The sequence below is a fragment of the Lates calcarifer genome, linkage group LG7_1 (genome assembly GCF_001640805.2).
Source record: "Lates calcarifer isolate ASB-BC8 linkage group LG7_1, TLL_Latcal_v3, whole genome shotgun sequence".
NCBI classification, from domain to species: Eukaryota; Metazoa; Chordata; class Actinopteri; family Centropomidae; genus Lates; species Lates calcarifer.
This window is the reverse complement of record NC_066839.1, coordinates 8,342,050-8,364,707: the sequence shown is the minus strand read 5'-3', so window position 1 is coordinate 8,364,707 and position 22,658 is coordinate 8,342,050. Positions and strand designations below refer to the sequence as shown.

At 40.4% G+C, this 22,658-nt stretch overlaps 2 protein-coding genes across 2 annotated transcripts; one reads left to right on the top strand and one right to left on the bottom strand.

Moving 5' to 3' along the window:
- The first annotated feature begins 132 nt into the window (after positions 1 to 132).
- znf106b (zinc finger protein 106b) lies at positions 133 to 9,923 on the top strand. The gene is given in 22 exon segments (XM_018694979.2): positions 133 to 259; positions 538 to 677; positions 777 to 838; positions 1,182 to 1,385; positions 1,505 to 2,608; positions 2,747 to 3,098; positions 3,195 to 3,252; positions 3,438 to 3,592; positions 3,685 to 3,745; positions 3,830 to 4,571; positions 4,696 to 4,742; positions 4,824 to 4,957; positions 5,601 to 5,696; positions 5,698 to 5,736; positions 6,094 to 6,210; positions 6,310 to 6,501; positions 6,725 to 6,787; positions 7,114 to 7,233; positions 7,668 to 7,739; positions 7,862 to 7,933; positions 8,043 to 8,189; positions 8,312 to 9,923. Coding segments are annotated over 21 exon segments (4,032 nt in total). The 5' UTR covers positions 133 to 259; positions 538 to 539; the 3' UTR covers positions 8,369 to 9,923.
- capn3b (calpain 3b) lies at positions 9,924 to 21,967 on the bottom strand. Its single transcript, XM_018694981.2, is given in 24 exon segments — positions 9,924 to 10,368; positions 11,033 to 11,091; positions 11,328 to 11,444; positions 11,607 to 11,685; positions 11,770 to 11,838; positions 11,969 to 12,036; positions 12,128 to 12,185; positions 12,269 to 12,346; positions 13,287 to 13,373; positions 13,600 to 13,623; positions 14,421 to 14,457; positions 14,583 to 14,791; positions 15,110 to 15,121; positions 15,219 to 15,388; positions 15,481 to 15,641; positions 16,061 to 16,138; positions 16,252 to 16,343; positions 16,440 to 16,523; positions 16,966 to 17,091; positions 17,093 to 17,135; positions 17,701 to 17,834; positions 18,340 to 18,458; positions 18,833 to 18,902; positions 21,411 to 21,967. Coding segments are annotated over 24 exon segments (2,349 nt in total). The 5' UTR covers positions 21,759 to 21,967; the 3' UTR covers positions 9,924 to 10,341.
- Between the last annotated feature and the right edge of the window lie 691 nt (positions 21,968 to 22,658).

Below are 22,658 nucleotides of genomic sequence, written 5' to 3'. Positions count from 1 at the left end.
GCCTGCTCTGCCGCCATGTTTTGTAGATCTATGAAAAACGGCTGCCGTCAAACGATTGGGCGACGCAGAATCAACGTAATATACGTAAGCAAACATGGCGGCTTAAGAGCAGTGGAGTCTTGTAGCCATGTGAAATTTGTCTGGTAGTTATTAGGTTTTCTTTGCAATTCATGCCTATTATTTAGTTCACTGTAGTACGTTAAAAACGTAGCTTAATTTCGTTTACTTTGCTTAGCGGTTTGTGTGAACTGTGACGCAGGTAACGTCCAATCTGCAACCGTTAAATCAACCGTTCAGTTAGCACAGGCTATTTCTGACTTGACAACCACGTTGTGCTGCTGGTACAATTTTAGACTTGATGTTTCCAGTGTTTTATTGGTTATAACATGAATGCCAACCACGGTCTATACTCAGTTTGTTATAGGCTTTATTCGGTGATGATATGATGCTGTTGAGACACTGCACGTGGGCTTTGTTTGTCCAGATTTAAAGCTAGTGCGCCGCTTTGTTTACATGTGTGTGCTTCGTGTTTCACAGAAATGGCACTGATTCAAACCAAACGGGAAAAGATGGATGAAACCTCTGCAAAGAACAACGGCAGCTACATCCCAGAATCCTCCAAGAGCACGGGCAAACGTACCTACTGTATTTTGTGTCGCAGGTCATATGCAAAACATGTAAGTGGCTCTAGTTTTACCAAGATATTTACACAAATTGATGTTTGATTTTTGAACATGCAGCTTTTATAATCTTGACAAAATGTCTCGTAACTACAGGCAGAACAGGAGCATATGCACAGTCTGTCACACCACCAACAGCTGGAGACAGTGCTGGGCAAGTAAGTAGTGTTTGTCAAATACAAAAATGTTTACTCTTAATGAAGTGCTCTCCACAAGGGATGCAAAAATACACATGTATGATTAAACCTATGTAAATGCACTTGATAAAGCATTTAAATCTCAGGTTTCATATGTGCACTAGTATCAAAAAATCCATTGATACCAGCCAGACCATGTTCCTGCAATTCTGAGATGAAATAATTAAAATATGCATTGAGCCAAAATTCTCATGGGCTCTATTTCCTGTTTTGATCTAAATTACTTGCTAAAACTTAAAGCAAAGATTTTGACATCTGCTTATCTGCTAAATATATATCTGTTTTTGTGTCCTTTAATGAACAGGGATTCACTTCATGAATGCCATGCGTGTAAGTCATTCTCCAGGGGTATATATCAGTATGCCAAGCACATCTCCACCACTCAGCATGAAGCAAAGTTGAAGAGCTTGATGTCAAAAAACGTGAAGTTCCCATCTATGTTTAAGACTCTGGGCACAGAGACCATCAGCCGAATCCTGGAGAGAAACAAGAAACTAAAGAAGGAGGCGTAAGAAGTTCATCAGTTTATCTTGTTGTGGAGTCATAATGATAATATTTTCTATACAATGTCATGTGTTGTTGTTTTGAAACACTGCATTTGGATGACTATGTCTATTTCCATCACAGGAAGAAAGTAAGGGGAAAGAAAAAAAAGAAATTGAAGCAGATAGCTGGTCAGATGCGTGCAGAAATGATACAGGGAGCCAATCAACAAACCGCAGTGGCATCCAGAGGACTGACGCTGGAAATATCCAAACAAGTGCACATGAGGACATTGAAACAGATGCAGCAAATCCAGCAGACGGGAAGCAACACTGCTGTTGTCCAAAACAAGGAGAACAATGTGTCCAGGCTGCAAAGGCCTCTTCACCAAAGAGAAACAGCTCTGCCGAATCAAAGTGGAAAATTGTCTGGTCTGTCAGGAGAGCCTGCCGGGAGAACTTGGCATCAGGGTTGTGTTCAAGACCATTACACCGAGTCAGGTCAGTTCATCGGAGTCAGAGGGGAGCACCACAGGCAGTACAATACAAGTACAATAGACTTCACCAATGATAGTTACCCTCACAATTTTGAGTATGACTATACTGGATCTTCTGAACCAGGACCAGAAGGGTCACATTGTTTCTCCAACCCCGCTTCAGAAAACAAATCGGACAGCGCAACTACCGTACGGGACGTCGACGTCAGCACGATGCTGAGGCAAATTAGAAGAGCGCTGGGTGTGAGGGAGCCATGTAGAGCAGATCGTGAAGCCAGGAGGCAGATCAGCCAGGTGGGTGGTGGTGACACCACACAACAGGCTAGTGCTGCAACTACATCTCTACAGTCGTCACAGGTCAACACCCCTGCAACTGCTGCCCACTCTGGAGTTTGTCCCTCCAGTGCTGCTCCTGCTAAGCCAAAACATACAATTTCCAAAGTGAAAAAAGAAACGACTGAGTGTAGCAAGAAGAGCTCAGTGGTGACAGGAGAGGGAGAATTTCCGGAGGCCTTCGACAGCTCGACTTCACTCAGCCAGTGCGCGGTCAACACCACATCCACTAAGCCCAACCCAAACATCACCCCCAGGGTTCGAATTGCCCACAAACCGAACAAAACTCAAGGTGAGCCACTCATTCAGGGTTGGTTCAAGAGCGGCGTTCTCCCCCGCAAATCAGGGGCCAAGAGCTGGAGGGACATGTACAACGACATGAAAAGTAAGAAGCAGGACAACAACACAGGCATGTCCAGGTGAATAAGTCATTCTCACAAGAGGTGTTTCAGTTTACCTCTTATTTGTTAGGAATTATACACACACACACACACACACACACACACACACACACGATCTCCTTTGCTGCTGTTCATTGTTATTATGTGTGGTTACAGGTTTGGAATCACGTTGACAAACCCTCAGACTGACCAAGAAAGCTCATCACAACTGCAGGACAACGAGTGGCCTCTGTCTGAGGGTTTCCACTGGGAGTCGATCCCAGACAGTCCTTCAGGGCCACACATGACTGTACCTCCTCCGCCCCAGGACACGACCGATACTGACTCCCACAGGGAGACACAGTCAGATCCTCAGGTGCAGGAGCCTGACACCGCACAGCAGGTTGGTGGGAGCAGCAGTTCCACGGTAACAGCAACCTCTGTCAAGACAGAACCAAACCTGGAGGATGAGAACGGAGGTTTGAGAGACAACAGCAGTGCCAAAAAGAGGAAACACAACCCGGTAACAGTGAGTAGAATATTGTTGACTTCAGCACAGAGCTGGAAATTTCAGTTTCACACTAGGTTTTTATTGTTGTTATTAATGTATTTTGTATGTGTACAGGATGATGGCATTTCTGACAAGGGACCAAGTAGAAAGAAGAAAACAAAGTCAAACAAGGGTAATTCTGACATTTTGTATACTGCATCATTAATAAGACCACTGTCATTGCTTTTACTAATACTTCTACAAATGTCAAAATAAAAATAAGTGCACTGTGATGTGTAATCATACCTCCTCAGCAATGTTTGTGAATATTTCCAAAGATCGTCCAGTCAATCCCCATTGCATATTCTTCTCTTTTAGACCAGAATCAGATGGACCAGCTGTTGGCGGTGTCTCTGAGAGAGGACGAGCTCAGCCACTCGCTGCAGGACTTGGACAAGTCTCTGATCCAGGCCCGCAATGCCCTGCAAGCTGCCTACACAGAAGTCCAAAGACTCATGCTGTTGAGACAGCAGGTACCACCACTAATGAAGAAAAAAGTTGAAGAAATCTTTTCTTTACATGTCCACTCACAGGTTTACATTAAATGTTTTCTCTGCTGTTGTAGTTTACTGCTGAGGTCAACAGTCTGAGAGCCAAGCGCATTGAGATCCTGCAGGGGATGCAAGGTACAAATGACACAAACATGAAATCCCTGTGTTGAAAGTGGGTTAGCAGGTGACAAATAGTAGTTTCTTCTTAATCCTTTTCAGAAGGGTACTTGGGAGCATCTAACACAGCAGAGAAAGCTCCCACCCAGCAACCAAGACACTCTCCCCTTCCTTCCACCAGTGCCTTCACGACTTCCTCCAGCCAGCAAACGCCTGCCACATCCTCCTCACCGTCATCCATCACTCAGCCTCTTCCAACCCCCCTCGCTCTGCCAGCTGTGTCAGTAAAGAACGAAATCTGTCATCCACCCACAGCTGGACAGACTGATACACCTCACGTGCCTCTGAACCAACCTGTGCCCTTGTTTCCCTCTACTCTGCTCCCCCCACTGCTGCTCGGACCAACACACTTAGCTGCTCCCGCAGCCACTGCTGTCGCCGCCTCGACGTCAGTGAATGCACTTCTCCCTCCTGAGTTATGTGCCACGCAGCAGGTGCAAGAGAAGAAGGAGACGTTAAAGGGTTGCGTAAAGGAAGAGGCACGGCCAGTTGAAAGCGACTCAGCAGAAGAGACGGGAAGAAATCTTGGCAAAAAGCAAGCTAAAGGACGAGAGTCAGCAGCAGAGAAGTCTGTCCCGGAAAGAGATCAAAAGGTGTCTGCTGCAGCACCAGACGACGAGGACGAGAGCGACGACTCTTTGGAAATGATGGAGCCCTCTAACCAGGAGATTATCGACATTGACGAATCGGACAATGAGGACTCACCAGAGCCTCCTCAGAAGTCCGTCAGAGTGGAGTTCAGTTCTGCAAGCACGCAGACGTTTCAGAAAAAGGAAGATGACAGGTGAGATGCTTTCTTGGGATTGTGTCGGGTACAGAGTCCTGAATGTTACAGGGATGCTCTGTTTGCAGATTCAGATAAGTAAATGTGAGATGTGATGAACCTTTTTTCCTCTTGACCCCCTCAGACAAATTCCAATTTCTTTGCCAGTTAAAAACGCTGAAACCCCTGCAGGTGAGTAATGTCTCTCCTCCTTACAATAAATGCAGCACGTAGTGATATAAGGGCAGATCAACTTAATCTCTGTTATTTCAGAGTCTGTTGAGGATGAAGAGCCGTCCTTAGGAGCGTTTATGAATCATTCGGGCCCTGTCCACAGCCTGCAGGTCCACGATGGCCTCTTGTACACGTGTTCAGGGGACAACACTGCACGAGCCTACAGTCTGAAGGTAAGTTGTTGTTCAGGGTCCAAAACATACAGACACTTCTGACAGTTGACACAAAGCAGTTAAGTCCCAATCCAGTGTAGTCCAGTAAAATGTATTTCTGTGTTTAAAGAAATTCAAAAAAGTTCTCAGTAACACATGCCTGGTATCCAAAACCAAAGGAATCCTGTACACAGTAGCAGACAGCAAGACAGTGTTGAGGAGTCTTTTTTATTTTTATGAACATTGATTATATCTGCCACACCTGTCACATATCCATCAGTGTAGAGATTTAAGACATAAACTTTATCATTGTCAATCATAGTTTTAGCTACTGCTGCTGTTTCTACAGATTATAAATTATATAGTTCACAAGGGCTGAGAATAAAGATGTTATCATTGTTGATTATTCTGCTGATTATTTTCTTGATTAATAGATAAGTTGTTCAATAGGATGTTTTGGGCATTTTTGCTTAAAAATGAGATTTTTTTTTGAGGAAGAAAGTAGTTGCAAATTAATTTTTATGTTTCCAAATGATTAGTGTTGCTCTCAAACACAACACACTCACAGAGCCACAACACAGCCCTTTCATTAATCATAATGCAGGCCGGGTAATGTAATTTTGCACTGATAATAAGCTATATATTTGTATCTCTGTATCTCCAGAATAAGGAGTGTGTAGCAGTGTTTGAGGGTCACACAAACAAAGTCAACTGTCTGCTGGTGTCGACCCTCCCCAACATGCCGGCTCGCCTCTACACCTGGATCCAGCGACCAGACCATCCGCTGTTTTAGCATAAAGGTAAAACAAAAACAAAAACTGTTTGGTCAAGCTGCGCAAAAAAATACAAAAATACATGTCTCTGTTATTGGTTTGTTACATTTTAATCCTTATTAGAATATGAGTCGTTTCACCAATTGATGCTATATGTACTTTTAGGGAAAATCGTTATTATTTGTTTTGTTAAACATGTAACATTTTGTAATTACTGCTTTACTTCAGTTTTGCTGCTCTTATAAATTTGTCATAGTGGCTGCTGAGCAGCTTTACTGTCAGTTATCCTTCACTTGCTGAGTCACTAACAGGTTTTTAACCCAGTCCTATCTTGGGTTTTGCATTTTTAAAAAGTGTTCTCATTTCATTTTCCCTCACCTCTAGTCAAAGAAGTGTCTGGAGCAGATCTCTTTACCAGACCGAGTTTTGTGTTTGCACATTGCCTGGAATACTTTGTATGTTGGGCTCGCCAATGGATCAGTTGCTAGCTATGATTTAAAGGTCAGTAAAATGGGGTTTAATGATACAGGAGAAATGAGTCGCCATGAGGGGCCTGTAGTTATTGTGCCATATATTCTTTAACTCCCCCTCTCTCATTAGACTCTGAAGCAGCTGGACATGTTAGACTGCCACGGCCCACGGGGGGTGAGCTGTCTGGGCACAGCGCAGGAGGGCGCCCGCCGGGTGCTGCTGGTGGGCTCCTACGACAGCACCATCAGCGTACGGGACGCCAAGAGCGGCCTGCTGCTGCGCTCACTGGAGGGTCACACCAAAACTGTGCTCTGTATGAAGGTGAGGGAATAAAACCAACTCTTCGCACTTGAACTGTTGAATGATTTTGTCCAGAAAAGGAAACTAAATAATTTGAGATTTTACTTGTGTGGGAATGGAAATGTGTGTAATGTGAACAATATTTTAAAAAGTCTCTGTTTCTTGTAGATGATCAAAGGTAGATCAGTAAAGACATTATTATTTGATCAGCAGTACTGAATTATACTTCCCTTGTTGTTTTCAGGTGGTGAACGACCTGGTCTTCAGCGGCTCCAGTGACACATCTGTTCATGCCCACAACATCCATGTACGAGTTAATACTTTCCTCAGTGTATATGTGATGCATGAGTATCAAGGAATTTTCTAAATGATACCAGTTTGTTACTGAAACGATCAACACGCTGTGTATGTGAATGTTAATATTGCTTTAATTGAAAATCTGTAGTCTTTATCATCTTTTCTTTTTTTGTCTCTTTTTCTGTTTATTCCTGTTCTCTATAAATGTATAATTGCAGGCATAATATAATATATTAAAATCTTAATTAACGCCACTGCCCATCTTGTATTGTTTTAGTTTATTTCTGTTGTTTATATTTATGCTTGTGCCTGTTTTTCTTCCATCGTTACTTGTAGACTGGTGAGCTGGTTCGTATCTACAAGGGTCACGGTCACGCTGTCACGGCGATCGTCATCCTGGGGAAAGTGATGGTGACGGCCTGTCTGGATAAGCTGGTCCGAGTTTATGAGCTTCAGGTAATTTAGACTCAATTTTACACTGATGTGTAGCTTCAGCACTGGATGCCATGTGGATGATTTGTGTATTTTAATCATTTTATTTGATAAATTGTGAGTTTTTTTGAAGCAATTCATCTGGCTTTACCTGGGTTCAAGATTTTTTTACTCTTCTAATCATAATTAGAGTTAGATTAGAATTAAATTTATAGTTTCTATTTATAGTGTTGGAAAGTATTAGAATTAAATGTTTTTAACCTCTTTCAATCAATTCTTATATGAGAAGATTTTAAATTTGGCTTTCTGAAACCTGTATAGTATGTGGCAGTGTTTGGGAATTAAATGTCTTCTCTTTTTCTATATTTGTATTTTACCTATATTTTTGTGGGTCAGGTTTTAATATAATTTTTATATATGAACTATATTTGATTTTTTTTTTTGTTTTGTTTTTCTAGTCCCATGACCGCCTGCAGGTGTATGGGGGTCACAGTGATATGGTGATGTGCATGGCCGTCCACAAGAGTGTGGTAAGTGGACTGAAATTGGTCTTAACCATGTTTGTTTGAATCTAAACCTGCATGTCAGAGGTTCATTTTTACAAAAGCATGCTGAATGGTGACACGTATTTACTTTGCTTTGTGTCACGTAGATCTACACAGGCTGTTACGACGGCAGTGTTCAAGCAGTGAAGCTCAACTTGATGAAAAACTGCCGCTGCTGGGTAAGAAAGATTTATATAAATATACACAACATTTCTTTTCTTTTCTGTTTCTTAACTCTAAGCCATCTTTTCTGATGGACTTGTGTCCTGACATTTGTCTTGTGTCCAGTGGCAGAATTGCTCGCTAATTTTCGGCATGGCGGAGCATCTCGTCCAGCACCTCACCAGAGATCACAGCAACCCGAACCTGCAGGCGGTCAGATGTCGCTGGAGAGGCTGCAACACTTTTTTTGCCACACAAGAGTCAGTTCGGCAGGTAATGAACCGGTGCCATATTTAACTGATGGTTTCAATCAGCTCACATTGTTCAGATGGTTTGTGAAAACTGCCACCTTCTGTGACAACACTTCTTCAGTCTGGTGTTTTTGCCTCCTGCAGAACCTGCCTGAACACATGCAGAGCCATGTGGAGAACAACAGTAAGCTGCAGCCTTGACTGGAGCAGAGGTACAGTGACACAGCATCACAACATACAAGCTTATGGGAGTCGTTTCAGGATTTTCTCTGTAATTCACACACAGTTTCTGTTCTTTTTAGCAATTGAGCCTCTGATCCATCTCTTTCAGTCATGTGCGTACTGCGTGACCTCTGTTTTCTCGGTGACTGTGACAGTGAGACGATAAAGGCCACTTGTTGTTGGTCCCTTGAAGCTGATGTATGACAGGAGTAAGATGTCCAGTCTAACTAACACACAAGATGTTAACAGTCAGTCGTGTTGAGGAGAGAGGCGAGAGGATTCTTTTCATTATGTGCACCCATTAGTTTTGCTTTAAGTTATCCATAATTATGCATTATATGACAATATAATCCTGCACTGTAATTTGGGATCATTTGCTCAACATGTTTTTTGTAGTTGTAGTTGTAGTTGTCACTGTGAGTACATGACCTTGGACTCTCAACACCATCACACATTCAGTATTGCACAACATGCCTCTTCAAAAATGTTATATCTAAAGCTAACATTTCTACAACTATGCAGCACTGATGTAAACACCTCAGAGTAGTTTTTGTGAAGCAGCTTATGCTGTAAATTGCTGTTAAAATCCATCTTGTTGATTTGTATCAATGATTGGCACTAAATTAGGGCCAAGTGCAGGATTTAGTTTTGTCTTTTGGGTAAAGGTATAACAAAGAATACCACTGTAGTGTCTGAACATGAAAAAAATATTATTACAAAATTTCTCATATTCCCACACCTAAAGCCATTATAGACCAGTCTTGCTGGTTTTTAGGAAAGGTTGGGGGTTTCTCTTCATAAAACTAGTAGTCTTTTAGGATCTCCAGCAGGATTTTAAAGTCCCTCACTGTATTAAGCTTTATTACAGAGATTACCCTCTCTTCAGTGTTGAAGGGACGATTTGGATGGAAATTATAAAGGGGGAAAACTGGCTTAATAACTCCAGAGTTTAAGACCCACCGGATAATATTCAACATCCTGTACCTTCTGTTGGAATAATTAAATTCACACCTTCACCCACCTGCTTTCAAGTCAGGTTTCAGATGTCAGATTATTCCAGATATCCAGTTTTTCATCACACACTAACATGGCTTGTTATCTTGCCCTAACCTCACAGCTCAGAGATACTGTATCCTTCATTTCTTCCTGACTCAGACTGCTGTCTCTTGTGACACTTGCACATGTGAGGACTTTGAAATCAGTTCCTCACGTGGTGACAAAGAGGTTTGGCTGTTAAAAACACTTTACATCATTAAATATGTAAACCATCTGTTAACTTATAACATTTACATTTTTACAATTTTGAGAGAAATAAGAAATGTTCTTGTCCCCTTTGTCACTTTGTACAAAATGTAAATTAAAACTCAGCTCTTTCTGGGTGATGGAGGAAAGCAGAGAAAATTGTCCAGAGAGTACAGTGTATGATGCTGTAGCAAAGTTATGCCTTATTTTTTGTATGTAATACTGTACAGTATGCGTTTTGATTGTAATTAATACCTACTGTATGTGTAAAGCAATAAAAAGACAAATATAATTTATAGTTACACCTCCAATATATTTTTAAAAACAATATCCATTAAGTATTTCTGCAAAGATTTGTGAAACAAAAAGCTCATTCACTGAGTACTCATAATCAGACACTTTTTTTTAGCACTGACAGTTGTAGCTTTGCATCACCGACCACATATCGTTTACAACACGGGAACTTTGGCAACAAACTCTTGTAACAGTATCTGTTCACATCGTTAGACTGCCTCTTTGTATCACTGTCTGATGATGACATTGAGACTTTGTTGTAATCACAACTTGTGCAAAAATACATTTCATTCAGTAGGGCTTAAGAAAAGAGAGAGCGTTAAGTAACTGTCTGGGAGAGTTAAGTCATGACAGAGTCGGTGTCATAAACCTAAACACCGACTGTCTGCGGTTACATCAGAGGTCGGGTCGATGATCTAAGAGTACATGGTCAGCTGAAGCCACTGCAAAGAGAGGAGGAGAAAAATTAAGATAAGAATAAAGAGTTTCATTTTGAAAATAGACTTATATTCTGACTGACAAAAAATAGGAACCATTGCACGTTGTAATACAGTCCAAGATAACAGTGTAAAATTGTTTCACCTGATCAGCACTAAAAATATTCAATTTACAGTGAAATAAAAAAGGAAAGAGTGAGAGATCATCATATTAGTAAGGCTTCGGCCAGAAAATATATGGTGCTTTTTTCTTGGTAAATGACTAAAGCAATCATACAAGTATCAAAACTGTTGATCAGCTAATCAATAGCATGCTTCAGTGTTACATTACTGTACATACTTTTGGTTGAAGGGAACTAAAATCATCTTCTGGTATAATGTAGTCAAACACTACACCACCTCAAAGTACAGCCTCAAAATACAATCCCAACAAAAACTGAACATTTTAAGTAGATAAATAAATATTACAGGGATACAGGTGTTTTTATTTTCCTGGTCCCTCAGATCATAATTGAGTTTTTGTGAGTCAACATCGCCATTCATCACAAACAAGCATTAAACCTCTCATTAACCACAGAGCAAATAGTAGAGAGTAATATAGACATTGAATAAAACAAAGCAACATGTCAGTGTCATGTTGTAAAGCAAAATGTTAAGACTGACTACTTACCTCCAGGACGTTAAGTTTGATTAGTCCATCTCCGTCTTTGTCAAAGGCATTAAAAGCCCCTAAAAGAGACACAACAATCAACCGGCTTCATCAGTGTCTTTTTATAAACCTCATATATAAAATATTCTGTATTTTTATTTTTCAACACTGATTTAGTTCAAACCAGTAGGGTATATTAAAATTATTTTTGTGTTTCACTGAAATTAATCTGCTGTGCAAGATATTTTGGTGAACAAGCTTCCTCATGACATCCAGCACCAGAAAATCATTATTTCAAAAAGGCTCAGGTACTTACTGAACATGCCCTCTAGCCTCACAAAGCAGCAGATGTAACTGTCAAAGTCGATGTTGAGGTGTTCGTCCGCGTAGCGCATCGCTATGATGTCATATAACTGTTTGTTGAGGTGAAACCCTTCATGTGGAGAGAAAGAAGCAGAGATTCATGATTTATTACAGCATCATCTGTCTAACACAAAGTTTCATTTCTGCTTTATTACAATTAATTCATAGTTCTAAAAATGGAAACGTACAGTTTGCACAAAGAAACATTTTTTTTTTCTGTCATGCTGCTCACCTGCATCATGAATAGCGTTCCTCATCTCAAAACTACTGATGGAGCAAGATTTGTCTTTATCATAACGCTTGAAGATCAGCTGCAAACACAAACAGACTGATGATCAGATGAGAGCTTAGTGGGTTTAGTAAAATTAAATATGAGCAGAAGTGAAGTTGGCTACCTGCCACTCCTTAATCTTTTTCCACAAGTGCTTGAACTCCTGCAGGTTCAGCTTTCCTGTCCCATCAGTCTGAGGAAAGTTCAGTTATAGAAAAGCCAACACACAGTATAGCTTTGCTTGGTGGTCTGGCCTCTGAGGTTTTCCCCACTGTTATTGTTCTCCTTACAAACACTCTAGTTTAAACCAGCTGAAAGGATACGTCCATCAAGGCGATCATACTCCGACACGTCTCCAGACTGAAACCCTCTTTCGTCTTTATTTCACTATCTGTGGAGAGGGAGAACTTGGTGTGAGAGATCACCACATAATGACACGGTCTGCAGTGATAATGATGATTCTGGCCTTTTAGCAAACTCACGTCTGGCGAGTACGTTCTTCATGACCGTCTTGAGTTCATTGGCACAGATCTGCATGTCCTGATGGAGGGAGGGGAGACGTGTTTCATATCAGCTCAAATAAAAACATCATGTTTGACCCTGTCAGTCTCACTGCTACTCACCTCACCAGCAATCTGTTGGTAAATGGCTCTGAACTTTTTTTCCTCCTCAGTTTCCTCCTCAGGTTCTAACAGTTTTCGCTGATGGACAGATAAACAGTTATTAGTACCAACAATGAATTGTAAAATAATTTGATAAATGCTGCATAAATTTCAAAACTGTAATTCTATGCCCTCTTTGAGGATTATTTTAGGTTTGGACAGTGTAAAAGTCATAATTAGCTTTTAGCAGGAGTAGTTGATCTGGTGCTTCTTATTTTCTCCTTTGCAATCATATTTAGCCACTGTTTTATTTATGTGATGAAACAAACTAAGTTACCAACATGTTTGAGCATCAAAACACATTTTCCAGTTACAGGAAACGGCGTTGAAAAGTTGGTAAATTAGCTTTACATGTAGCTGGTTTATTGTTGTTTTGTTCTCAAAAATAAATAATTTGTTAGGCAAAATAATCTTTTTATAGTGAAACAAAAGTTTGAAAAGCCAGTTTTGGCCAATTTCTGTACACAGTTGCTGCAAATTTTATGTTTTGTTGGTGATTTTTTGTTTTGTTTTTGAAAATGACAAATGACCAGCAATGACGTACTCCGGCACTGCAGGGTAGAATTATGAAATATGGATAATTTCCATTGGCGTAAAGAGGGACTTTTTCTGATTTTGAAAACAAAACATTTGGTAAGATGGGACCATTTTGTTTAAAAAAGTGTAGATGGGGTTATTTCATTGCCTCACCTGGCCTGTTATTACATGTTTTTTTTTTTTTTTTTTTGAATTGGTTACCACTGGATGCATTTCCTCACAGTACCAGAGGAGAGCAGCACACAAGAAACAACTAGGCCTTTATACACTGAGGCTTCACAGGGAAACAGGTGCGGCTGAGCCATTTGAGCTCATTTGGCTTCAAACTCAATTGTGACCTGGTCAAGATTGTATTACAGAGTCGTCAGTCTCCAGAAATTACAACAGGACAAGGGTCACAGTATTTGCTGGACACACTCTGCTTCAGTAACATGGAGATTACCTTCGGTTTCTTCCTCTTCTCCCCCTGAATGCCGTCATGCTCGATTTCTTTGTTGGCGCGCGCTCTGTCTGACACAAATACAATAGGCTGGCATGTGGGTAATGGCAGTGGTTGGTAAGAGGAGAGAAGGGTTATAAAAGACAAACAGAACAGAGAAGAGATGGTTAATTTCCAGTTATTCCACTCTTTAGAATCTGTATATTCAATAATGGCGCAAACTACAGCTGCCAACATTGCGAACGGTGACATATAATGGAAAGAAGCAGAGCTTAAAAGCAAATCCACTGATGCTACTGCCACATACATGCATTACCTTTCCTTTCTTTTTCTTGTCTTGCTGATGGCCAATAAGACAAGGAAGAACAGAAGGATGAAGTGAGATGAAACGGAGGAAAACACTTAAATATTCAATCTGTTAGTGACTCTTGTGGGGAAAACAATGAGTGAACATGCAGAATGCATCAGGACAAGACAGACAGATTTCAAAAGTAAAAGTTGTAGATAGTTGGTAGAATATGTAGGATACACAAGTGGGATTTATGATAAGTCAAATTCAAACTGATACTGCAGTGTGAAAGCAGACGGTTCTCTCGCTGGAGGAATCTGTACTGGTGCTGGACCACGCCCACATATTTTGACATTGTCTGTGCGACGTTTAAAGTCCAAAATACTGAGCTTTAAAGCTGATGTATTTTCAGGAATGTTTCTCAAGGTTTGTATAAAAGTGGTGTCTACCTCCAGAGGATCTTCCTAAAAACTGCTAACAATCGGTGTCTTCAGAGTATGGAAGCCCATTTCTGCCAATATGATTTTTAAAAAGTTATTATTGGCGTGAAATTCTCACATGATTGAGGCTTGTACTTCATTTGATTGTTTGACCCTTAGAAAGACAAATGTGTTTATGTGTTCATTTAAGTTTTCTTGGAATTCATTCCCCTTCTTAGTGGACACTGATTACCTGTTCGAACATGACGAGCACCAAGAAGCACTTACTCCTTTGTTTCTTTATCAAATCCTAAACATAGTTCTGTAGACATAAGATGTGAACCTGCTCGTCTGTTTCACCACTGCAATATTGGTTGCAGTTATTAAAATAAATTTTGATCCCACAACTTCTTCAATCATGTTGCAAACCTGCATTTTGGCCGAACCAATTGTGTTCTCCGCTTCCCTGTGAGGAAAAACAGACATGAAGGTTCTCAATGTGCACTGCTTCCCCATATTTTGCAATTTTTACTGTGAACAATCCCCAAAATAACACCAGCTGCACTGCCAGATATGACTAGTGATCCTTACTCGGACGTGCTCTGCTTCTCAGAGAAGACCCTGAGGATGAACTCTCCCTCCTTATGGGCCTCAAAGGTTGTGGGGATGATGACGTACTCTCCTGGGGGCAGGCGGAAACGCTCTGTTACCTCTCGAAGGTTGATGTAGGTCTTGCTTTTAGCTTTGGAGGCTGTGTACAGGAAAAAGTCCTTCTGCAGGTGCTGATTCTGTCCACACATCTACGAATGGAAGAAAACAATAGTGAGGGAATAGTGAGATAAGAAAGATGAGATGGGAATTAGCTCCAAGGAGAGGGGAAGTAGTAAAATTGAAAACTTATTGGACGTAAACATATTAAACGTACTACAGGTACTGTATTATCCCAATAATTTCGATTTTGGCTTGTCTTTGTAAGGATTACCCAGGGGTTTCACAAAAGGTTGACCAACTGTATCACTACATGTACTGCTAAAGTCAACACACACAACTCTGGAGATACAGGTCAATACAGGGAGCTGACTTCATCAAAATAACGTCCTTCTCCAAGATGGGCGTACCTCCTTTGGCACCTACAGACACACAGAAGAAGTTAAAGAAGTTAAACTCCAGTGAATGAACATCGGCTTACAGATACCAGAGGAAAGCTAAGGGTCATGCTATTACTACCTCGTAGATGGAAAACCCGATGGCGAGGAATCTGGCCCCCTCATGGCGCTGCATCCTCCGACCTTTCTGCATCAGAGCTACGACGACGGTGCAAACCACCTGTCCGTCCTCCGGGTCATCGTCCTCCTCGTACAGCTGCAGCCGATACTGAGGGTTCGTCCAAAATGTGTCTGTAAAACACAAGTGATACATATTGGTGTGATATGATAGCAGCCACATCAGAATGAAAAAGTTTGATTTTGGCTTTTAAAGGCTTCCCTACCTGGGAAGTTCCTGCAGCCACCGGCAGAGCTGCCTCTCACCCAGCGACCCTCATTGACCGATACTGTCCAGCTGTGTCTTTCATCACCCTGCAGTGTGTCAGGGGTTAGGTTACACATCTCCAGCTTGGTGAAGTTCCTCTTGAAATCGTCAAAAGACATCCTGGAGGGGAACATAAAAGAGGAAGCTTGTAGTTGGATCCATTCTCTTTTTCTGTTAAAGGGGTTTTTTGGGGGAATTCTTCTTTATCCAACAGAGGGTACTCTGTACAGATTGCAAAGTCCTTTGAAGCAAATGTGTGATTCATAATACTGGGCTAAATGAATAAAAATGGCTTTGACTTGACTTAAAAACTAAACTGTAAAGAATGTGTACATGTAAACTGATGTTTAGTGTGTTAGCCTGCAATGCTAAATTTAAAAGTTCAGCTTATGGTTGTTGGTTTGATATGAATCCCAATGAACTGTGCTCAACAAATGGAAACTCTGACCTGTTGCTGATGGCTAAATTAATTTCATGGTTCAATCGTGAAGTGCTGAACAAGCCAAAATTAAAGATGTGATGAAATAAATATCACTCACCAGAACTCACTGGATTCCACAGTCTGTTTTCTCAGGTTCTCTTTGTCTGCGATGGAAATCGTCGACCATTCCTTTGAACTATGGAAAAATAAAACTCTCTCTGTTACTTGATATAGCACAGCACATTCACTACATCATATTATAAGTGGGCAACTTAACATAAATAGAATTATGTGCAAATATTATCTTACTTTGCACTCCAGGGTCCCTTCCACAGCACCCAACCCCAGGGATTTCGCAGGCGAATCAGGCGAATTTTGGTGTTCTTTGCGACCCCATCGCACTAGAAGCAACACCCCATTATCATTAATGGAAAAGACTTTCTCTTACAAAAAAATGACAAAATCTGCATTTACAGAAAGTGGTCATTTAATTGCACCTCTGCCAGGCCGATGATGGAGTAGGCGTGGCCTTTGACCAGCCCCTGTTCGGTCCGAGTCTCCAGATCACTGGCAGAAAAAATCTGAGAGACATACAACACATGTCAGAACTAAACACAGACTGGATTTTAAGGCAAATAAATCTTGCCAAACATCAACAATCAATTGCCAACAATCTGCTCTGGATTTGATTGTTAAAATCTAGTTTTCTTAAAACACGTGCACGTAGGATGACAAAAATCACACTTTGCAATTCAATTCTGCTTCTGCTCCTGTTGAAACAGGCTGATTTAATGCGAAAAAGAAAATTGTTCAGCTTTAAATGATGGTTTCACTTCTTCTTAATTGATCCCTGTTGTCCCAAACATCCTCTTTTTTATAGCTTCATTTTTTGTTTACTTGTTACTCCCTTTTGTGCAGTTATATGTACAATAAATCACTTTGATATGTTAATATCTACTACACACTATTGTTATTTTCTGTGTTTTATGTGCACTTTCTTCAACCATTTTCTCAACCACTCACATCTATGGAGCAGCCCATCAGTGAGCCTCTCTCCAGGGCTTTCCTCATGATGTTGTAGAGGTCTTTGGGCGCCTCAGACAACTCGAAGTACTCGGTCACTCCACCTGTGAAATCCTCCATGGCTTCCTAAGGTGTTCCCCCCTTTCAGTGCCTCATAAGACCCGTGCAACCTGAGAGAGAGAGAGGTCAATCATCACAGTCAATGCGCTGACATGTCTGTTCTCTGAGGCTTGGATTTTTCACATTGTCTGCAGCCAGTTTGGGAAACATGAGGACGGAGGAGATGTGTGCCTAGTTAGTGCATCTACACTGCAAAAGATAGAAAGCTTAATGAGACATTTTGTTCAGGACTGGGTCTTAAAACTTGTTTCGCTTCTAGTTCAAGGATTGTGGTGCCAGTGAAGTGAGAGGTCAGTGGTTTAAAGCGTATCAGTCATCTTGTTTGACGGATTATTTTAAATTAAGAGACATGACTTAAAGACTCTGATGCCAGTGTTTCAATGCTGTTACTGATACTGATAAAAACATCTGTAAACAGGAAATCTGCCTTTAAAACACCTAAAATTATTTAATGTCCTCTGACTTTAACTTTTTTTAGTACAAAAGCTGGAACTAAGGCTCGGCACCAGACTCAAACTCAGTCAAACTTTTTGCAGTGGATTGGAGGGGGTAATCTGAACCTGACTGAATGAAGAAACAGAGACACATGTGAAGACATTAATAGACTCTGCTTACTTTGCATAAGCTTTTTCCAAGAGAGCGCTCCAGAACTCGTTCTTTCTGAAAGATTTGGTGAACACCAGCTGATTCTTGCAGGTGGGGATGCGGTCGTCCACAACAACGTCGATCCACTCGCCATAACGCCAGAACTGAAAATAGGAAAACACAAGAGAGACACAGTAGGGAATCAGTAATGAGACAGTGGAGGAAAAAAAATCAGCAGGCAAAGAAAAGGTGCTGTCAATCTAGTACAAATTTGTTGAGGCCATTACTGATATTGATTTGAATATTGGTTGAGCTCATGAAACATTGACTTTTTTAGAGGTACATGGTTCTCACAGAATAGCAATACTACAAACATATGGGGATTTTACAGAATATGATGGATTGTATCAGTATTTTTACTTAAGCAAAGGATATGAATACATCTCCCACCTATGCATTTCAGCGTTTGGGAAATTCTACATGTGGAATATCACATTTATTATGTAAAATTTAAATGTTTACATGTAAAAACTTTAATATATTGTGCTTTTTTCCCTAAGATTCCTTTCCCTATCCTCAAATCAGATCTAAGCTGTTTTGCCTTATGATTTTGAAGAACATGAAACTTCAGTTGTTAGTTGCACAATATGTCAGATGTTCATTTAAAACCTGGAAATGGAAGATGCCGGCGTAATTCTCAGTGAAGCTCTGATCCGGGGGAATCACTCTGTACAGCAGCTTCTCGTTCAGTGTCAGACAGGCGATGGCGGCGAGCAGCCAGCAGTCACCTGTCAGGAGTAGATTCATGAACTATAAACTATCTGATCCGTGCATACCGCTTCAGAAAGTAACACAGTTGTCACATCTTAAAGCCACTTTGCTGCAGGTGTCAGTAAGGTGACTCAGGCTCATGCTCGTCTTTCTGGCTGTTAAGTATATTCTGGTTTCCACACCATGCCACGGCCTCGGCCTATGTTCTGATTTATCTTCTGTTTTTTTACTCTGCCCATCAACAAGATGTAAAAAAAAAACAACATGTTTTTAGCAGAAACACATTAGACTTTTAGTGCCACTAAAACCCCAAAATACCAAAGTTACATCCATGATTTTATCTACAGTGAGTCTGTTTCATTTTCTCAAGCAGAAACAGTTTGAATATTACCCAATTCTCCCTGACAGATGTCTGTCCTGTTGGCTCCATCTACGATGAACTGGGGGTTTTCACAAATTTCCTGTTATAAGAAAAAAAGTGTTAGGAGGTATTTCTGAATGTGTCGCAAAATGTCATGTGCATGCCAGAGTTCAAATCTTTTTTCTCATTATGGAAAACCATGCATGATGAAATGATGGATGTATAAGCTGGAAAAGCTAAGCTGTCAGGTACCAGTAGTTAGTTTTTGAATGTTTGGTAAGATGAACAAACTTTTTTTTTAGATTTTAAATTTATTTAGGTGAAGTTCTTGTGCATCTCTTTGTGTTTAGTCAACAGCAATTTAAAACTTGTGTCTACACTTGACATGATTGACAATATGAGGACTTGACCCCGAAACTGAGAGCAAGTTGGAGAAATTTCTCTGGCTCAGGGGGAGCCTCAGATCACAAATCCCACCCCTCTGCATTTGCTACATGTTTTACGAGGAGGCAGTTGGTCAGAGGTCAGCTGGTCACGACCCTTTAGTCCCCTGAACAAGTGATAATGCTGTGCTGAATGTGGAGAAGCCCTCAACTCATAACTACGCCTCTTTGTCATGGTAGTGTGATTGACAGCTGCTGTGGTCCTAGAGGAACCTGGGACTTACCAATGTATTATCCAGCTTTCTTTCTCTTTTTTTAAGATTTAGCTCTATTTTGTCCCCTTTTTTCTTGTGATATATTTGATAATTATCCCTCTTTGGGCCTTCACAAATGTTTTAAATGACACTATCAGGGAAGAAAAAACACTTTCTAAATTCTTCACTGCTCATGTACACAATCAAGGCCAAAATATGTGAAAAGGGGTCCCAGGCCAAAAAGGTTAAGAACCACTGACTTTTAAAACCTTGTGAAACCCATTCAGATTAACTAAAAAATATGTAGTTATCTAGCAAAAATCAGCATAGCATTTTCTAACTCCTGAAATGTTGCAAGAAAATCCTTAATTTCTCAAATTAGCAGTTTTCAGAAGTTAAAAAGCAGGATGATGATAAATAAAAAAATATCAGAAAAGAAATTAGATCTCACTCAGTTTATTTATGGGGATTTTCAGCAGTGACTCAAGTCCCTTCGTCACATGATAACTGACCATAACTAAGGCTGTAAAAATGCAGCCTCATGTTCCGAATTTAGAGCATGCACGGCTGCTGACCCCTTGATGGGATTCATGTATCACTATTCACAGCTGAACGTCTAAAGCGGCATTTGTCATCTGCTATTAAATAGCAATCACACCGCAGTTTTGTATTACACTGGATTTCTACAAAGAAGAAATTTGAAATTAAAATACTTTTATGTTCAATTTGTCATTTATAGTATGCAATTAAGTATATTTAGAAATGACAATAAATAACTTGGACCCAGTTTGTGTTAATGTAAATGTAAGCTACAGCCAGGACACAGTTAGCTTAGCAAAGCATAAAAACTGGAGACAGGTGGAAACAGCTAGCCTGACTCTGTCCTAATGTAATGAAATCTGCCCATCAGCACCTTTAAATCTCACTACTCAACACAATTAGCACATGTACTTGTGCTAAGCTATGCTATGTTGAGCCAAACTGAGCTAAACTACGCTAAGCTAAGCTAACTGTTTGCTGGCATTATTTTATATTTATTGGACAAATGTGACAGTAGTATCAGTTTTCTCATCAAATTCTTTGAAAGAAAGCAAATTTTCCAAAATGACAAATGATTCCCTTAATACTTAATATATTTCATTTTTTACTTATAAAAACTATTTTTGGGAATATGATGCACTGTTATAAATTAACCCACCAACAGCATATAAAGTAAAAGAAACAACTCGTCCTTGATTGAAACATTAGTAACCCAACTTACAGTATGAGTTTAAGCATCAATAATATTAATCCAGACTGTCATATAATATACCCTAATATATATGTATAAATGATAATATGACATTCTGAAAGGAGTTATTTAGAATAATGAGTACTCTTACTTGTGATGCTTTAAGTGCATCTTGCTGATAAGCTCTGAATGCCAAACGTAAGTATTTTTTAAAGTATTTTTACATTGTGGCATTGGTACATAGGTGTTGGGTCTTGGGTTTGTGTTTGCATTTCTGTCTGTTAGTATTTACATCTGTGTCAGTGTGTTGGTGGATGCTGTAAGTAAAGGAAGCTATGTCTTTTCATGCCAAAACCATCTTTTGCTAAACGTCCTGCAATCAGGGCTGCAGGTCAGAACCATGGAGCATTGGAAGACTATCAAACCTGAGTTGTGTACATCAGAAAAATATGAAACCCTGAAGCCAACACCCTGAGTTGCCACTATGTTTCCCAGCACTGGCAGATTGCGTCCTCCTGTGTGAGAGTCAGCTGTCTGTGATTGTAGAAGGTGATAACCCAGAGCTATGCACCCACAACCACTCAGCCATATCAACTTGACACCCCACATATGTGCTGTGGAGGAAGTGATGAGCTACACAGGGATTTTACAGAAGAGCTTTTGTAAACACGTTAAGAATTGCTTTTGCATTAAGCGTAACTTGGGCCTGATGGATACGATGTCAGAAGACTGGCACTCACCGAAGGACGTTTCCACTCAAACTTCATCAGAGGTTTGTGACTGTAGAAGAGTGAGGAATCATTTGCAGGGAACAGAGGGTCTTCAAACAAAACGTTCTTCCTCACATATTTGTCTCGCAGTTCCAGAAAAGTTTTAAGACGCTTGGCATCCTTGACGGCCTCATTTCTGCTCAGAATGGCAGAGTAGATTGAGTTTGTCCCAGTGGGAGAATAATCAGCTTTGTCATCAGGCCCGAGTGATGCTTGAGTTTCATAAAGCACTTTCACCTTTGTCTCTTCCGCAAGAGGCACTTTCCCTTCATGTTCCATGTCCCCCATCTTATCAGCGTCTGCCTCAGCCTGTGGCATTCCTGTGTCAGAGGGCAGCTTATAAAGTGGAGTCCTTCGTTATTTGCAGAAACGGAGACTGAACTTGCAAAATAGCACAAAGAAACTTCCTGTGCTCTCCCTGACACTGGTGATCACTTTTAGTTCCTTTTAAAACACTATCACTGCTCGACAGTCCCCAACCAACAGCGTCTCACACCAGAGCTCACACAGTCACTGTTGTGTGCCTGGACCTAAATATAGGCCCTCTTTAAAAGAGGGGAGGAGGGGGCTTCTTGGAGAGAGAAACCCTGACCCAGTCCCAACATTTACAGGTCACACTGTGCTGTTCAGTGGGACTGTCCAAAATCTATACCACAAATGCAATAGTGCAGAATTTTAGGAGTGATAGCTCGTGAAAAATACTGCCATGTAGGTAAAAATAAGACTGGAAAAGAAGTAGTTAGTATGGTCATTCACTAAATATGGCTTACTATACTGAAAGCCCTAGATAAGAAATCTTCTCTTAAATGCACCATTCAAATGTCTATGATTGAGAACTCTATGCTTATTATATTGGTAGTATTTCTGGGAATTTGGACTGTTTATGGCATGAAGAGAAGTTTTAATTCTATAATCATGCCTTTTGCACATGTTTTGTTTTCATGTAATTTTTTAAATATTAAATGTCATTTAGCTAACATGTAACATTTGGCTGTTTAGACGCAACGAATAAATAAAAGAATACTGAAAAAATAAAGAATTTACTATTCTCCACCTCAATTACTTACATGGCAGTGTAAATAGGGAACTGAAACAATAATTTGGTAGTAAAACATACCCACAACCTTTGATTCAACATGTATAATATCAGCTACATTGACACCTAGTGGTAAAGTGACTTGACATTTGTTTCCTTCTCAATGGTTTGTTGAAGCTTAC